A 16,514-nucleotide genomic window follows, 5' to 3' on the forward strand; every position below is an offset into this window, starting at 1 on the left:
ATCTTAGCATTTCAATTTATGACATTTTGATATTTGAAAGCTTCCGAAACCAGTCTTCCCCTGTTTCCCTACCTCTGCCTAGATGGCCATCATCACTTGTTTTTAATCTGTTGAATTTATTTTTTATCAGAGATGCCATGGATGGAGATGTGGCAGTGATGACCTGACTTGATCAAGATAAATAGTCCATTGGGATAATTTATGCCCCAAAGTAGGCTAATTGAGCCCTTCATCTCGAATGGCACCTGTGCTGGTATAGACACAATATATGGCTGCAGGTTTTAATCCTAGGGTACTGATACAATATAAGGATGAACGCATGTTTATTTCAGTATTTCTTTTTGTGGCTGAGATATTTTTTCTGATGGTTTGAATTTGAAGCTTTGTTTTAGAGTAAATTATTTGCTAGATTTTATAGTTTTTCCCAGATTGAGTGGATTCTTACCTTACTGTTTCTCTGCTTGTACATGCTGCCACAAGAGGGCGCAATAAGCCATAACCACGGTGGCCTGAACTTTTCTTTTAGCTTCAGGTTCCGGGTTTGCAGATATTGACTCTTTCTTAGAGCCATTTTCATTTAATCTCATATTATCCATTCATTACATACTTCATTAAAAATGTAAATAGCCCGGTCAGCATGCTCAGTGGTTGAGCATTGACCTATGAACCTGGAGAGCACGGTTCAGTTCCAGGTCAGGGCACATGCCAAGGTTGTGGGCTGCAAACAACCATTTGTGTTTGTGTTTTTTTCAATTATTTTTAATTTTCATATTACAGTTGATATATAATATTGTATTAGTTTCAGGTATACAACCTACTGATTAGACATTTATATCACTTAAGAAGTGATCACCCGATAAATCTAGTACCCATCTGACACCATGTGTAGTTCTTATAATATTATTGACTGTATTTCCTATGCTGTACTCTATATCCCCATTACTATTCTATAACTACCAATTTATACTTCTTAATCCCTTCACGTTTCTGAAACAGCTCCCCAAACTCCCTCCTATATGGCACTGCAAACAACCATTATTTTTAAAGCTGCCAATTTTCAGATAATAAAGGCACCCATTTAAAATGAAATAGATGTTCATTTAAAATCAGAAATTTTAAAGACAACATTAAAATTATCCACTCCCATGACCCAAAGTAATTCCTGTTACTATTTTTATGTACTTTCTTCCTATTTGCAAATGCCTTATTTCAAAAAGTTTGTTTTATCTTCCTCATCTGATTTTTACCTAAGTATTTCTACTACATTTTAAGCATTTAAAAAGGTTTCATAATCCTATATAATAAAGTGGTAATATGCAAATTGACGTTCACTCTGTCATGCCATCACAAGATGGCTGTGCCCACGGGGAGGCAGGGTTCCTGTAACACAATATGGCTGTACCCACAATGGAGATGGGGTTCCCATAACGAGCCTTAATGAGCGATTAGTAGGGACCTGAGGCTACGTGGCGCTGGGGCAGGATGGGGGACCTGAGGCTGCACCCCCCGCCTGGTGAGGCTTCACAGGGGACCTCAGGCTGCGCCCCCTGCCCAGTGGGGCTTGATGGGGGACCTCAGGCCATGACCCCTGCCCTGGCGCCGGGCCGGGGAAGCTCAGGCTGCACCCCCTGCCCCAGTGCCAGGCTGGGGGGCCTCAGGCTGCGCCCCCCAACCCCAGCCTGGCTGGGGGATCTGAGGCCATGCCCCTTGCCCCGGCACCGGGGTGGGGGACCTCAGCCTGCCCTCCCCGCCCTGGTGCCAGGCCGGGGGACCTGAGGGTGCACCAGGGGACCTGAAGCTGCACCTCCTACATGGCAGGGCTTGACGGGGGACCTGAGGCTGTGCCCCCTGCCTGGCAGGGCTTGACACGGGATCTCAGGCCATGTCCCCCACCCGACGGGGCTTGATGGGGGACCTCAAGGCACGCCCCCCTGCCCCAGCCTGGGCTGGGGGACCTCAGGCCATCTGGATCTAGCAATGGGGGTGGGGCTGGCTGGCTCTGGATCTCGTGCAGTATCGAGGTGCACGCAGGTGGGCTGGGACTTGACTCTGGGTCCCATGGTGTGCTCCAGACTCTGACAGGAGGAAGATTTTCATACACATTTTACTAATTTTTTTTTCATCTCTGTCACTTCTATTATAAAGGGCAAATAGCAATATTAAAATATTTCCTCTAATTAATTCCCTTTTAATGTGCACGAATTTCATGCACCAGGCCACTAGTATTTTATGATAAGCTGTAATAGTTTCGTACACAGAGTTTAGTTTATATACTTTTGCATTATTTGGCTCTGATAACTTTCTTAAAGTGTAGCTACTAGTCCAAAGAGCATGAATGTTTTTAAGGTTCTTGAATTAAATTATAAAATTGTCAGAATATTGTGCCCGTTTACATTTATTAGCAGTGAATAATTACTCAATTTAGCACATTCTTTCCAACACTTTCTATTATAGTTAAAAAAGCAAACTTCCAATTTGATAGGCCAAATGTAGGTAATTATTTAATATGAATTTATTAGTATAGTAAATATTTTTGCATGTGTTTCAAAGACATTTTGATGTCTTATTACACTGTTAGTTTATATTTTCTGTCCTTTGAGCAGATGTTCTTAATGCTTGCCTTATCATTTAACATCAGCCTTTCATATTCATTCAGTCAACAAATGTCTGTTGAGCACCTACAAGGTGCCAGACATTGTTCTAGGCCAGTGATGGTGAACCTATGACACACATGTCAGAGGTGACACACGAACTCATTTTTTTGGTTGATTTTTCTTTGTTAAATGGCATTTAAATATATAAAATAAATATCAAAAATATACATCTTTGTTTTACTATGGTTGCAAATATCAAAAAATTTCTATATGTGACACGGCACCAGAGTTAAGTTAGGGTTTTCCAAAATGCTGATACACCGAGCTCAAAAGGTTCGTCATCACTGTTCTAGGCACTGGGGATAGAGCAGTGAACAACACAGACCAATTCCTACCCAGAAGAACCTTTCGGTCTAGTAAGGATATATAGACAAAAACAGAATAAGTAAGTGAAATAGTAAATGAGAAGGGGATGAATGCCAGGGAGTAAAATAAATGAAGGAAGTTGAAGAGGGAGTACCAGGGTGGTCAGAGAAGCCTTCAGTGAGTAGGTGACACTTGCCCAAAGACTAAAATAAGGGAGGGAAGTTCCTGAGGCTATCTATCAGTGGAAGAGTGTAGCAGGTGGACAGAACAGTAAGGGCAAAGGCCCGGAGGTGGGACTGTGTCTAGTATTCAGGTTAATAATCTACATACTCTTCCAGTATTTGTGACACATATTTTCTCAGTTGTTTGCCTTTTGGTTAAATGTTTTAACATATAGAGGATTTATGGTTTTCTGTAGGTGAATCTATCACTTTTTTCTTTTGTGTTTTTTCCCCTGTATCTTTTAAAAACTTTCAATTGCGAAATGTATCATATGTGCAAAAGAATGAATAAAATGTATGCATACAATTTAAAGAATTAAATTAAAACAAAGTCCAAACACCCCAAACCAGGCTACCAAGTTAAGAAGTGAAACACTGCCGGGACTCTAAGCCTGGTGCTCCTCCCTCCCCTCTAGAAGGGACCACTATCCTGACTTCAGTGTTCATGCTCCTCTTGCTTTCCTCTATAGTTGAATCACACTTACATTTGTACCTTTAAATGGTATATTACTTAGTTTTGAGAAACCAAGTGGTAAACACAAACCTTGGTGATAAGGAGGAGCAACACTCCCATTGCTGGGGGAGGCCCCCCAGGAGCCCAGTTGAATCCTTTATCTCTGTCGCAGTCTGCCTTCAGCTTCCCTGAGAGTTTGCAAGTGCACCTGGGGACGGCAGGAGTGAGACCTGGGAAACCTGAGAGGTGTGCGGTGGGGCTGGCTGCCCCTAGAATCTGGTGCAGATCTGTATTTGCAATGCATCTACTCATCCAGAGATCTCATTTCCCAGCACCCCTTACATATATGAGTTGAAAAGGGGACTAGTTTCCTGAATCTCCACATAGAGGAGACATTCCCACTGACCAGGGACACCTTATTTGAAATGTTTTGTGATGTTTTAGTCTGGGCTGTTATAATAGAAATAGAGGCCTGGTGCATGAATTTGTGCATTGGTAGGGTCCCTCATCCTTGCTGACAATTGGGGCCGATCGGGGCTGCGGGAGGTTGGCCGGGGGGAGGGGCCACAGGAGGTTGGCCAGCTGGCCCTATCAGGGCTGATTGGGGCCAGCCAGCTGGAGAGACTGTGGGAGGTTGGCCGGCAGCAGGAGGTTGGCTGTGGGAGCACACTGATCACCAGGGGGCAGCTCCTGCATTGAGTGTCTGCACCTCATAGCAACTGGTTGACTGGTCATTCGGTCATTCAGTTGTTCGGTCACTTAGGCTTTTATATATATAGATACCAGAGACTAGGTGGTTTATAAACAACAGAAGTTTATTTCTTACAACTCTGGAGCTTGGGAAGACCAAGATCAAGGTGTGGCAGAGGACTAGTTCCTGGTTCATAGGCAGTTACCTTCTTGCTGTGTCCTCACATGGCAGAAAGGGTACGTGAACTCTCTGGGGCCTCTTTTACAAGGACGTTAATCCCATGAGAGCTCCCCTCATGACCTTAACACTTCCCAAAGTTTCCACTTCCAAATATTATCACACTAGGAATTAGGTTTAAGTTTTTTCCTTCATTTAAATTTTTGTTTCATTCAATCTATAGCATGTGAGTGAAAAATAAACTTCTGTTCTGCCATTATGCAATTTGGACCTATTCTTCAGCCATTTAGCCTACCTTAACGGATACTGCAAGTTCTTGATATCCTGCAGAAATATAGTCAAGGTGAACAAGCTGCTCTGTATTTTTTGTTTCTCAGTCTGGTATGTCCAATTTCCAGTTTTCAAAGGCAGGCCAAAACAGACACTCTGGAAATGGGTTTCTTAAACGAATTCAGGAAGCAGGGCAAGGAGATGAGAAAATTCATTAGCTCATAGCCAAGAGAGACCAAATACAAGTAAGAATCTGCCTTGATTATTAAAAGAGAGCTCAGTGGTAGTGGAGATGTTTCTGATAACCATCTTCAGTGTGTCTGCCTCTTGTATCATATGGCTCCAACCTAGACTAGGTGCACCCTCTAGCCCTGGTGCACAGCCGTCATCCTGGGATCTCCTTTCACATCCTGCCAAAAATGCGTCTTTCCTATGTGACTCCTTCTTTTCTGTACTCCGTATCTTCCTGTGTCTTGGTGTACTCTCTTTTTTTTGATGGAGCACACCTTTAAATAGTTTCTTGAGAAAGGTTGCATGGGAGGCATATTATTTGAGGTCTTGCATATCTGGTAATGTCTTTTTTTCTTCCTTCATAACACACCTTCATGCTGAAGTTTTATGTCAGAAATGATTTTCCTTCAGAATTTTTTTATTATTTTAGACTAACTGCCAATGGATGGGACTTCTATTTTTAAAATATGTATTGTGTAGCTAGCCAGTTTCTGAGCATTCTTATTACAGCTAATGGGTTTCCTGTTGATTTGGTTTTTTTTTCTTGGTATGTAATTTACCCTCTACAAATAAGGATTTTGTGTTTTCTTCTCCAACATTTGTTTTATTGCTGCACAGACAATATTAAATAATAATATTTAAAAAAACACACATGTCTCAGCATGTGTTTTTTTCTGATAATTTCCTATTTCTCTTGCTTTTAAATTTTGCTTTTGAATCAGTATTTAGTCTTTTTTATTTTATTTTAATTTTATTTTTTAATTACAATTTGTATTTTATATTATTTAATATCAGTTTCAGGTGTATAGCATAATGGTTGGACATTTATATAATTTATGAAGTGATCCCCTTGATAGTTCTAGTTCCCACCTGGCAGGATACATAGTTATTATAATATTATTGACTATTTTCCCTGGCTTTACTTTACATTGCCATGACTATTTTGTAACTACCAATTTTCACTTCTTAATCTCTTTACCTTTTTCACACAGCATTCCCCCACCCCCCTCTATCTGGTGATCAGTCTGTTGTCTGTATCTGTGATTCTATTTCTGTTTTGTTTGTTCATTTATTTTGTTCTTAGGATTCCACATATAAGCAAAATCATATGCTATCTGTCTTTCTCTGACTTATTTCACTTAGCATAATACTCTCTAGGTCCATCCATGTTGTCCCAAATGCTAAGATTTCATTCTCTTTTATGGCCAAGTAACATTCCATTGTATATATTTAACACATCTTTGTCCCATAATCCATTGATGAGCACATACTTTGTTTCATATCTTGGCAATCCTATATAATTAAAGGGTAATATTGCAAATCAACCGAATGGCAGAACAACTGGTCGCTAGAATGCACACCGACCACCAGGGGGCAGCTACATCGGGGGAGCGCTGCTCAGCCAGAAGCCAGGCTCAGGGCTTACGGCTGGCCAGCGCAGGGTGGGTGGGGAGCCTCTCTCACCTCTGCAGCAGCGCTAAGGATGTCCTACTGACGGCTTAGCCCCGCTCCCTGAGGGCTCCTGGACTGCGAGAGGGCGCAGGCCAGGCTGAGAACCCAGTCAAGTGCACAAATCTCGTGCACCAAGCCTCTCGGGCATTGAGTTATAAATAATGCTGGTTCCATGCATACTTGAAAACAATATATATCCTGCTGCTTTAGAATGAAATGTTCCAAAAATATGAAGTAAATTTATCTGGTCTAATGTATCATTTAAGGCTACTGTTTCCTTGCTGATTTTCTGTCTGGAAAATCTATCCATTGATATCAATAAGGTGTTAAAGTCTCCTTTTATGACTGCATTACTGTCAATCTCTCCCTTTAGGTCCACCAATATTTGCTTTATGTGCTTAGGTGCCTCTATGGTGGGTCCATAAATGTTTACAAGGATTATATCTTCTTGTTGGATTGATCCTTTTATCATTATGAAATGTCGCTTATCTCTTATAGCCTTTGTTTTAGAGGTTGTTTTGTTTTTGTTTTTTAAATATATTTTATTGAACTTCTTACAGAGAGGAAGGGAGAGAGCCAGAGAGCCAGAAACATCGATGAGAGAGAAACATCGATCAGCTGCCTCCTGCACATCCCCCACCGGGGATGTGCCCGCAACCCAGGCACATGCCCCCGACCAGAATCGAACCCAGGACCCTTCAGTCCGCAGGCCAACGCTCTATCCACTGAGCCAAACCGGTTTCGGCTAGAGGTTGTTTTTTTTTGTCTGATACAAGTATTGCTACCCCATCATTTTTCTCCATTTGCATAAAATATATTTTTCCATCTCTTTACTTTCAGTCTGTGTGCGTCTTTTGATCTGAAGTGTACAGCATATGTACGAGTCTTATTTTCTTTTTATTGGAGTGTTGAGTCCATCTACATTTAAGGTGATTATTGAAAGGTAAGTAGTTATTGCCACTTTATTATTCATACTTAGGTTATTTCCCTCCCCTTATACTTCTTAAAGAAGTCTCTTTAAAATTTCTTATAATACTGATTTGCGGTGATGAATTCCTTTAACATTTTCTTATCTTTATCTTTCCTCAATTCTAAATGATAGCCTTGCTGGGTAGAGTAATGTTGGTTGTAGGTCCTTACTTTTCATCACTTTAAATATTTCGTGCCATTTCCTTCTGGCCTGTAAAGTTGCTATTGAGAAATCAGCTGACAGTTTTATGGGAGCTCCCTTGTAGGTAACGAACTACCTTTCTCTTGCTCTTTTAAGATTCTCTCTTTGTCTTTTTTTTTACTACCTTTATTAATTTTTTTACACATGCACACATATGCATACACATAAGCATATACACATCTGTCTCAGGTTACTCTGTTAGGTTTCATTTATTTTTCATTCTTGTGGAAGTATCACTCTGTTGAATTATGGCCATTTGCAAATAAATTTTAATACCTAGCAAAGCAACTTCCTCTCAACTCTCTTCAAAATTACTTTAGTCCTTCCTACACATTTGTTCTTCTGGTTAAATTTTAAATTAACTTTGCCAGGTTTAAAAGAAAAAAACACACCTTTTACTGAAATTATTACTGTAATTACATTAATGCTATGTGCTCCTTAGGAACAGTTGATATTTTCACTTTTCTTTTTCATTGGCTATTTTGTCATTTTTATATAGATTTTTACATGTTAATTTTGGAATTATTCAGTGACTTATATTATTTTAAATTGTTTGTGGCCTTTTCATTATATTTTCAAGCTCATTGCTGGATGTTCAGGAAAATTAAAATGTTATCTTGAATTCAACTACTCTCCTGTCCTCTTATAGAAATTCCAATAATATTTTAGATGATTCTCTTGGGTTTTCTAATTATATGATGCTCATGTATGAAAATTAAGGATACTATTGTTACCTCCTTTTAAATCATTACTTTTATTTTCATAAATCATGTATTTTTGCCTTGGCTTCTACTTTAAAGTTGCATTTTGTGAATAACCTGATCTCTCCTTTGCCCACTCCCTTTTTTATCTTTAACTTTTACCATTTTTACTGTGATATGTCTTGGTGTGAGCCTCTTTGGGTTCATCTTGTTTGGGACTCTCTGCTGCTTCCCGTGACTGTCCTTTACTACCTGGTAAGAGCTACAAAATGATTGGCGATTGGTAGCTGCTGTGCTAGGTCTGGAAGAGTGTGGAGAAGCCACACCACAAACCCGAGGCCACTGCAACCCGCATTTGGCCAGGAACTGTTCAACAAGAGGGCACCCAGAGGCCTGCCACTGCCTGCTGGGTACCCCTAAGTTGTAGCCACTACAAGAGCCTTGGGCAATATGTGAGTTGGCTGCAGGGAGGTCTCAGGGATTTGCCAGGGTGGGGCTACTGGTGTAGTGGTGTTCACCAGGCTAATGCTGATTCAGATTTGGCTGTGTGGAGGGAGGCCTCAACCCAGCAAAGAAGGTGCCTGCCTACCTGCTTTGTTGGGGGTGAGGGGTTCTCGACCCAGAGACAATGGCAGCTGTTTCTCTGGCCCTTACCCTGAAGTCACACAACTCAGTTTCTCCCTGTATTCCTCTGGTGCCCCTCAAACTGCTGTCCTCCTGCTGGAGCCCAGGGTGAATGCCTGTGAGGTAGTGAGCCGGTGTGTGGGCCCTTTAAGAGGGTGCCTGGGTTTCTAGACGCCTTCCATTTCACCCAGATACACTGAATCCCCACTGATTTTCACAGCCAGATGTTGTGGTGGCTCTTCTTCCTGGCACTGGTGCTCTGTGGTGGGGAGCCTGGTGTGTGGCTGAGACCCCGTCACTCTCCTGGAGGTCCTACACAGCTGAGATATCCCTTTGGATTCTCAACCACCACATGTTGGTGTGGGGCCAGCCTGTTTCACGTCTCTACCCCTCCTCCAGTCTTGTGGTGGTTTCTTCTTTATAACCTTATTTATAGGACTTCTGTTCAGGTACTCTTCAAATGGTTCTCCAGGTTGATTGTTTTTTAATTTAGTCATAATTTTGGGGTGGTCATGGGAGTAGGACAGCGCTGTGTACCTACTCTTTTTATCTCAACCTCAACTGGTTTGTCTTTTATCTTTTGCAGAGTCTTAAAAGGCTTATATTTTGTTTTACATCTATTGATATTTAACTTTAAATTTTAGCCTGTTTACCAAATTAGGTGACCTTTAAATTATCTACTTATCAAAGCCAAGAATAGAGTGACAACTTTGACTTTACTTTAATAAAGCTGAGGAATTTTGTGTCTTTCTACTTGGTTTATTGAATCTTGGATTGCATGTATACATAATGATGATTAGCTAGATCATCTAATTCTGGATGCTCATTCTCTCAATTCTGATTATTATTGTATTATTGGCTCATTTTTTGATATCTCCCTTTTTTCACAATTTCTTTTAGTTTTTGCATTTCTTTATTTTTTTATTAATCATCACCTGAGGATATTTTTTTTCGTTGATTTTTAGAGAGTGGAAGGGAGGGGGGTGAGAGAGAAACATCAATGTGAGAGAGACACAGCGATTGGTTCCTGAACCTGCAACTGAGGAACGTGCCTTTGACCAGGAATTAAACCCGAGACCCTTTAGTCCTCAGGCCGATGCTCTATCCACTGAGCCAAACCAGCTAGAGCAGTTTTTGTGTTTATTTAAAAGGCATTTATGGCCATTATTTAAACATAGTTCCATGTATAACAAGTTTCAATTCTCACAGAAGTTCCAGGAAATAAGGTGTATAAGGAATAAGGTGCCCAGTATTGAATTCTCAGCTTTGATTCATCTCTCAGTCAGCTAAAGTATATCTCTGAATATTGTTTTTACAAAGAAGGGTGCCCACATAGCATTTTCTTCTTTCTCACATGCTTGGGAAAGTCTTTCTGTTGACTTTACAGAATGTTAAGGGACAGGGAATTTTTGGTGAATCATTTATTGTTTCATTCAACAAATATTGAGAACCTACATGTGTTAAACATTGCTATTTTCTCTTAAGCAAAATTTTTGTTGAGCCATTACATACATACAATGAAATGTGCAACCCCTAAGCGCACAACTCAATGCATCCTAACAAATGTCAAATTGTTGGTCAAGATGATTTGCTTGAGCAGGTGGTGTCTGACCTGTACTTTCTCTCCAGTGCCTTTTTTTTTTTTAAACTTTCTGGTGGAAAAGTCTTACATCAATATAATTTTGGCTCCTGATTTAGTGTCTTATGTTTTCCTTCTGGGAGTCTTATATTTTCTTTATTGTTAAAAAAGGCTCATTATATTTAAATATGGTCTTTTAAAATTAGTTTGGTCTAAACCTAGTTTTCACATTCACTTACAAAATATAATTTCCCCAAACCAGGAATCTTTTTTCCTATTGCAACTTTATTGTATCCCTTGAATGTATTCAGATTTTTTATTTGAATTTTCTGTCTTCCACATATTTCATCTCTGCTACTTATCTTTTATATCTACTATCAGCTTATACTTACCACTCATTTATTTCTTTGCTACTTTTCATCTGCATTCCAGGGAACATCTCAAGTTAGTCCTCTCCAAGAGCTCTGTCTGTGATTGTCAGACAGAATGCACCGCAGTCACCCCCTGAGCTTGTTACTGCTCTCCAGGGGTATTTACACTCATTTAAGGGAAATGAGAAGTGGAAATTCCAGGTAAACAAGAAGCATAGGCCAAGTCCCTAATGTGGTTTGGAGCTTTGTGAGAGGTTTAATCTATAAACAAGCATTTCTTTTCTTAAATTTACTGACCCACTCTCCATTAGCCTTAAACGAATCACTTTTAGCACTTGTTTCAGGAGAAGTCTTTCAGGAGGTCATTATGCAGCATCTTCGCTTTTTCATAACATCATTGCCTCCAAAATGCTGTCCCTGGCTAACTGCTTTTCATTCATCCAAATCAACAACAGTTTTTCTACTTCTTCCCACACCCTTAGCAACATCAGCACTCTTGATGGCCTTTTTATATTTTTATTTTTATTTTTATTTATTTATATTTTAAAATTGTGCTAATTGTTCATTTTACCAGCAACAAAAATACCCCCCCCCCAAACCTGAAAATATTCACAGCAGGATTTCCGGAGATGTATATGATGCGAGGCTTAGCGGTAAACTGACTTGCATTTTCTCCTTTGTGGCCTGAGAGACACTTTTTGTCAAGCTGAAAGGATTGTCAGGTAAAGAACTGACATTTTGTTTGAAAACGGAGACATTTTTTCTGGGAACAACTTGGTCGAGAACCGAGGTTTCACTATAAAAAGCCCTGGGGATGCAAGGTACAGCATGGCGATGATAGTTAACAATTGAATATTTGAAAGTTGCTAAGAGAGTCTATCTTAAAAGTTCTTATCATAAGAAAAGAAAGTTATAACTGTGTGTGGTAATGGATGTTAATGAAATTTATTGTGCTAATCATTTTATAATATATTAGAGGCCCGATGCACGAAATTCGTGCAAGAGTAGGTCTGCCTTCCTTCCGGCCACTGGCGCTCAGGACCCGGGCTTCCCTCACAGAGGGCGGCCCCGCCCACCTGCCACAGCCCACTGGACAGTGGCCTGGGTCTCCCTCTGCAGGGCGATCATGGGGCGATGGCCGGGCCCCCAACCAATCGCATCCCACCCGCCTTGGCTGGCCTGGTGCCAGTGGGTGTTATAGCGTGGTCCCGGATGGTTGTCCGGATGGTTGTCCTGCTGTTCAGCTGTTTGGTCCGTTTGCATATTACACTTTTATTGTATAGGATACATATATAAAATCATGTTATATGCCTAAAACTAATATAATGTATATGTCAATTATATCTCAGTTTTTTTTAAACATGAAAATATCTAAATCCCCAGAACTAAGGAGCCAGAATTGAAAACAAGCATTTCAGTGTTTCACTGCTCCAACTTTCTCAGAATATTTAGAGTAGTTTTTCACAATCTCTCCACTCTCTTATATCCTATCTGTCTCTAATAGATTGTTCATGCTCTGTACCTAGGTAAAATGCATGTTAAGTGTACTACTGGTAGCACCCTGTCACTGTAACTGAGTAGAGAAATGAGAAAAGATGAAGTCCCAAATTTGGACAGGGAGGGGGTTAATTTGAGAACTTTCAGGGAGTGAAAATTAATGAGTTTGGGGATGTGTAGGTGTTAGGAGTGAGGAAGAGAAAGAGAGAAGAGTCAGGGATGCCTCAGAGATATCTAGCATAGATGACTGGTGGATAATGGTGCTGACTAGGGAAAATAAAGATAGAACAAAAGCCGTGCATATAAAAGGTGGGGAGACATGGAAGGCAACTGTCTCTTCCCACCACAGAATTCCCAGATATACAATTTAGTGGGAAGTAATGATTCAGAAATATGGATATATACGCCCTCTTTTGCCCTCCATCTCAAAACAAAACCCAATTTTTATTTTCATCACCACCACTACTCAGGGAAAATTGGGAACTGAGTGGCAGGATTTTAGTGAGAGGTTTTGAAGCATGGAGGCTGTGAGAAACTGCCTATGAAAATCTTGTTGAAAGACTGTGACAGGAGATTATCATGAGAATCAAGATGAAAGCACACAAATGACAACGAAAGCAGAGCGGCTGGAGAAGTGGACCCCGGGTTTGGAATTGGAGAAGCAGCAGAGAAAAGTCACAGCCTCTGAGTGAGGCTGGAGCATGCAGGAGGATGAACATGTGCGGAAAGTGGTTGCTCAAAGAATCAGGGAGCCTGCGGAACCAGCCTGAGGACTTCCAGGGGCCTGAGAAGTAGGGCGAGACAGCATGTTGGGCCACAGCATGGAAAAAATGGTTGACTCGAAACTTGAAACTAGTCTGGAATTGAATGTGATTCAGTTTTTATTTTACTTGGACTGAACTTTTCTCATACTTCAAGTTCGTTTTGCCTCAGTGGCTCTTCTCTGTGTCCGGGATGCACTGGAACAGAGGCCCAGAAAAGGAGCGGTCATCCTAGGAATGTGGTCAGAGGAAGGGAAGAATGTTTCTAGATCTCTGGTTGGCATTTATCTTCAAAAGAAGCCTGAGTTTGAGGAGAGACTGACTATTCTAGTCTGAATACTATGTCTTCTCCCAGAACTTTCCCCTTCCTGTCAAACCTCAGGGCCCATTTTGGGGAGGGTTCCTCCTTTTTCCTGTTTGATTTTTAATAACAACATGCCATTTTCCCAGGGCCATCATTTTATTTGCTTAATTCATTTTGGAATGCTTGTGTTCGCAGCATTGGTTAATACTATGAGAGGCTGGTCCCTTAATGTCTCGAAGGCATGTAAAACTGAGAACTTAGACTTGTTTGGGTCCAGGGTATTGTTACTCAAAGGCATACTTTGTTTTGCTCTCAAATTTGCATTCTTTTTCAAATACGGAAGAGCTGGCCAAAGTACTTTTAATGAGAAAGAATAAGAAAACAAATTTTCTTCCCAAACTTTATTATTATAAATTGTTTTTATTATAAGGATTTAACAGAGCAGAGAATTAGACTTGCTGTCTCTTATGAAACCTCAACAATTTAAAAAATTAAATTAATAAATATGAAATTAGGTATAATCTTTTTCCCCCAGCCACGTTATGCACTCCTAAGAAACAAAGAGGAGAAAATCCTGTATCTATATGTAGTACAAACTCAGAAATTTTCACCTGCCATTTATTTCTATCTAGGATTTTCTAGGCAGAACGATCACACTATTTCACCTTTCTCCAAAGACTTAACAAACATAAATAGATCCATAAATAGCCATATAAATATAGGTTTTACCTTTTAAATAATAAAATTTCCAAGTCTGGAATACTGTCTTCTTAAAAAATAAAATAAAATGAGGCCTGTAACTCATTAAAATGGAATCTTACACCCCAAAATTGTCTCAGGGCCTTTTAAATACATAAATAACTTAAAGCCCTTAGAAAAGCAAGTAAGAAGCCAAATTGTACTTAGTTTAAACCTTCCTTCTTGGGGAGATGGAAAGATGATTCAAAGTCAATCTCTGAACCCAGGTGTTATCTATGAAATTTCAGTTGAATGAACTCATTGAAGAACCCTAGTGAGTTGGTCAGAAATGGGGCTAGGTCTACTGCCCAGAAAGCCTAACAGATTCAGAGAGCTGGGATCAGACTGGAAACTCTTAAGCCACGTGGTTGACAATGGGGGTGACACAGGTGCAGCCCACAGTGACGAATATCTTCTCCAGCCGGAAGGAGTGGGAGCAGCGCCGAGGCTCCCTGCGCAAGACCAGGATCTCCTGCTTTATGGGGACGGAGTTCAGGTGGTGGTCCATCTTCCCTTCAGGATTGACGCAGAACAAGTGGCGGCACTTGGCCTCCCAGATCACAGAGGGATATCTCTCAGGGTCCTCATTGCGGCTACAGGGAGACAAAAGCCAGGAAGAAAGTGAATTCCTGGTAAAGCAGGAAGGAAATCTAACAGGAATAATTGAAGGAAGACAAATTCAGAGGGTGACAAACTATAGTCATTGCACATTCTCTAAGGGCTGTTAGTCTGAAAAAGAAGTAGTTTCAGGAAAACCAGGGGTGGATTTTTAAGCACGTGAAATATTATGGAGAAAAGGCAATGATCTTCAAATCTCTTTGAAAAATGAACAGAGATGACTGAGACTATAGAAGGGATTTAAGTTTGACATGAGGATACTTTTATTAGGGTACTTTCAATAGATGGATAAAGACCAAGGGAATCATCTAGGAATAAAATAGTTGTTAATCTGACTTAATGAAGTTTGAACATGGAATGCATCAAAATTTTATCTGACAAATTCCTGGAACAGAGCCCAGAGCTGATTAGAAGGGCTAGAAACAAAAGTTTAAGCCACTCTATACCCCTTAATTTCCTCTCTCCTCCAGCTGAGTTGATGACTTCCTCTGATTTTTTAAAATTTATTTTTTAAAATAGGTTTTTATTGATTTTAGAGATAGAGGAAGGGAGAGAGATAAAGAGTTAAAAACATTAATGAGAAAGAAACATCAATTGGCTGCCTCCTACACACCCCCTACTGGGGATCAAGCCTGAAACCCCTACATGTGGCCTGACAAGGAATCAAATCAGTGACCTCTTGGTTCATGGTCCACCACTCAATCCACTGAGCTACACAGGCAGGGCTTTATATTTCTTTAAAAAATATTTTTATTGACTTCAAACAGGCTGGATCCGGCCTGCGGGCCGTAGTTTGCCCACGGCTGAACTAAGCCATACCAAGCTGGCTGCTTTGAATTTTAATTGATGTACTTAAACTAGTGTTAGTAATTAGAAGAGGAGAAAAAACTCCACAGTCAGGTGAATCTGTAGGTGCCACATAATTGAGGCTTATTTGCATAAAATCAAATTATCAGAATATATTTTTAAATTTAATTCTTCATGGGGGTCTAAATACTAGATGAATTAAGGACACATCAAATATAGATCTATTGGGATGTAGACCAAGGCTATCTAACCTAAAAAGGGGTGGCAATACCCAAGATGATACTTCTTCCTCCACTGAGATTCAAGCTATATTTTCCAAGTTCTAATAAGACAAAAAAAGTGCATAAAAATACCCATTAATTACTAGTAATTTACAAGAAATCTTCTCAATGGAGACCCTTGTAAAGAAAGAGAATTCAAGCATTAATCCCTAAGATTAAATAAAAAATAGGCTTGGGATATCATAAATATTAAAATGTAAACAGCACAAATTGGGGTGAGTTTTTGGTGTCAGTGATAATGAAATCTAATAGGATGGGTATTGGGGGTGGGGTTGTTTTGTGCTCTAGCAAATAAGTTTGTAGAATGAAAGTTTGAGAACCATTGTTTTGCACAATGGCCCTTCCAGGTTTGACTGATGATTCTGAGTGAGTAAAATTTTCCCTCAAAGTGATTTAACTGGCAGTCTGATGCATAAAATGTAGAAGAAAACAGGTTTTATCTAAGGCCCTTACGTACTGGAGATTCCAAGGTGTGAGGTGGACGTTGTAGTAATCTGAGGTCCTTCTAGAAGTTTCATTCCGATTAAGGATGTTTAGGTTGACTCTCACGCTCTGAGGGAAGTTCTTGTCCTCAGTATTTGGGCATTCTGGATTTCGTGGAATATT

The 16,514-nt window shown here is 40.3% G+C and overlaps 1 protein-coding gene across 1 annotated transcript in view; it reads right to left on the bottom strand.

The window, feature by feature from the left end:
* Positions 1-14,557: 14,557 nt before the first annotated feature.
* IL17A (interleukin 17A) overlaps positions 14,558-16,514 on the bottom strand; it is a 5,351-nt gene continuing 3,394 nt past the window's right edge. The window contains exon 3 of the mRNA XM_006765700.1: positions 14,558-14,795. Coding sequence (XP_006765763.1) covers positions 14,558-14,795 — 238 coding nt within the window. The remainder of the gene's footprint in view (positions 14,796-16,514) is intronic.

The sequence above is a fragment of the Myotis davidii genome, unplaced genomic scaffold (assembly GCF_000327345.1).
Source record: "Myotis davidii unplaced genomic scaffold, ASM32734v1 scaffold240, whole genome shotgun sequence".
In the NCBI taxonomy this organism is placed as follows: Eukaryota; Metazoa; Chordata; class Mammalia; order Chiroptera; family Vespertilionidae; genus Myotis; species Myotis davidii.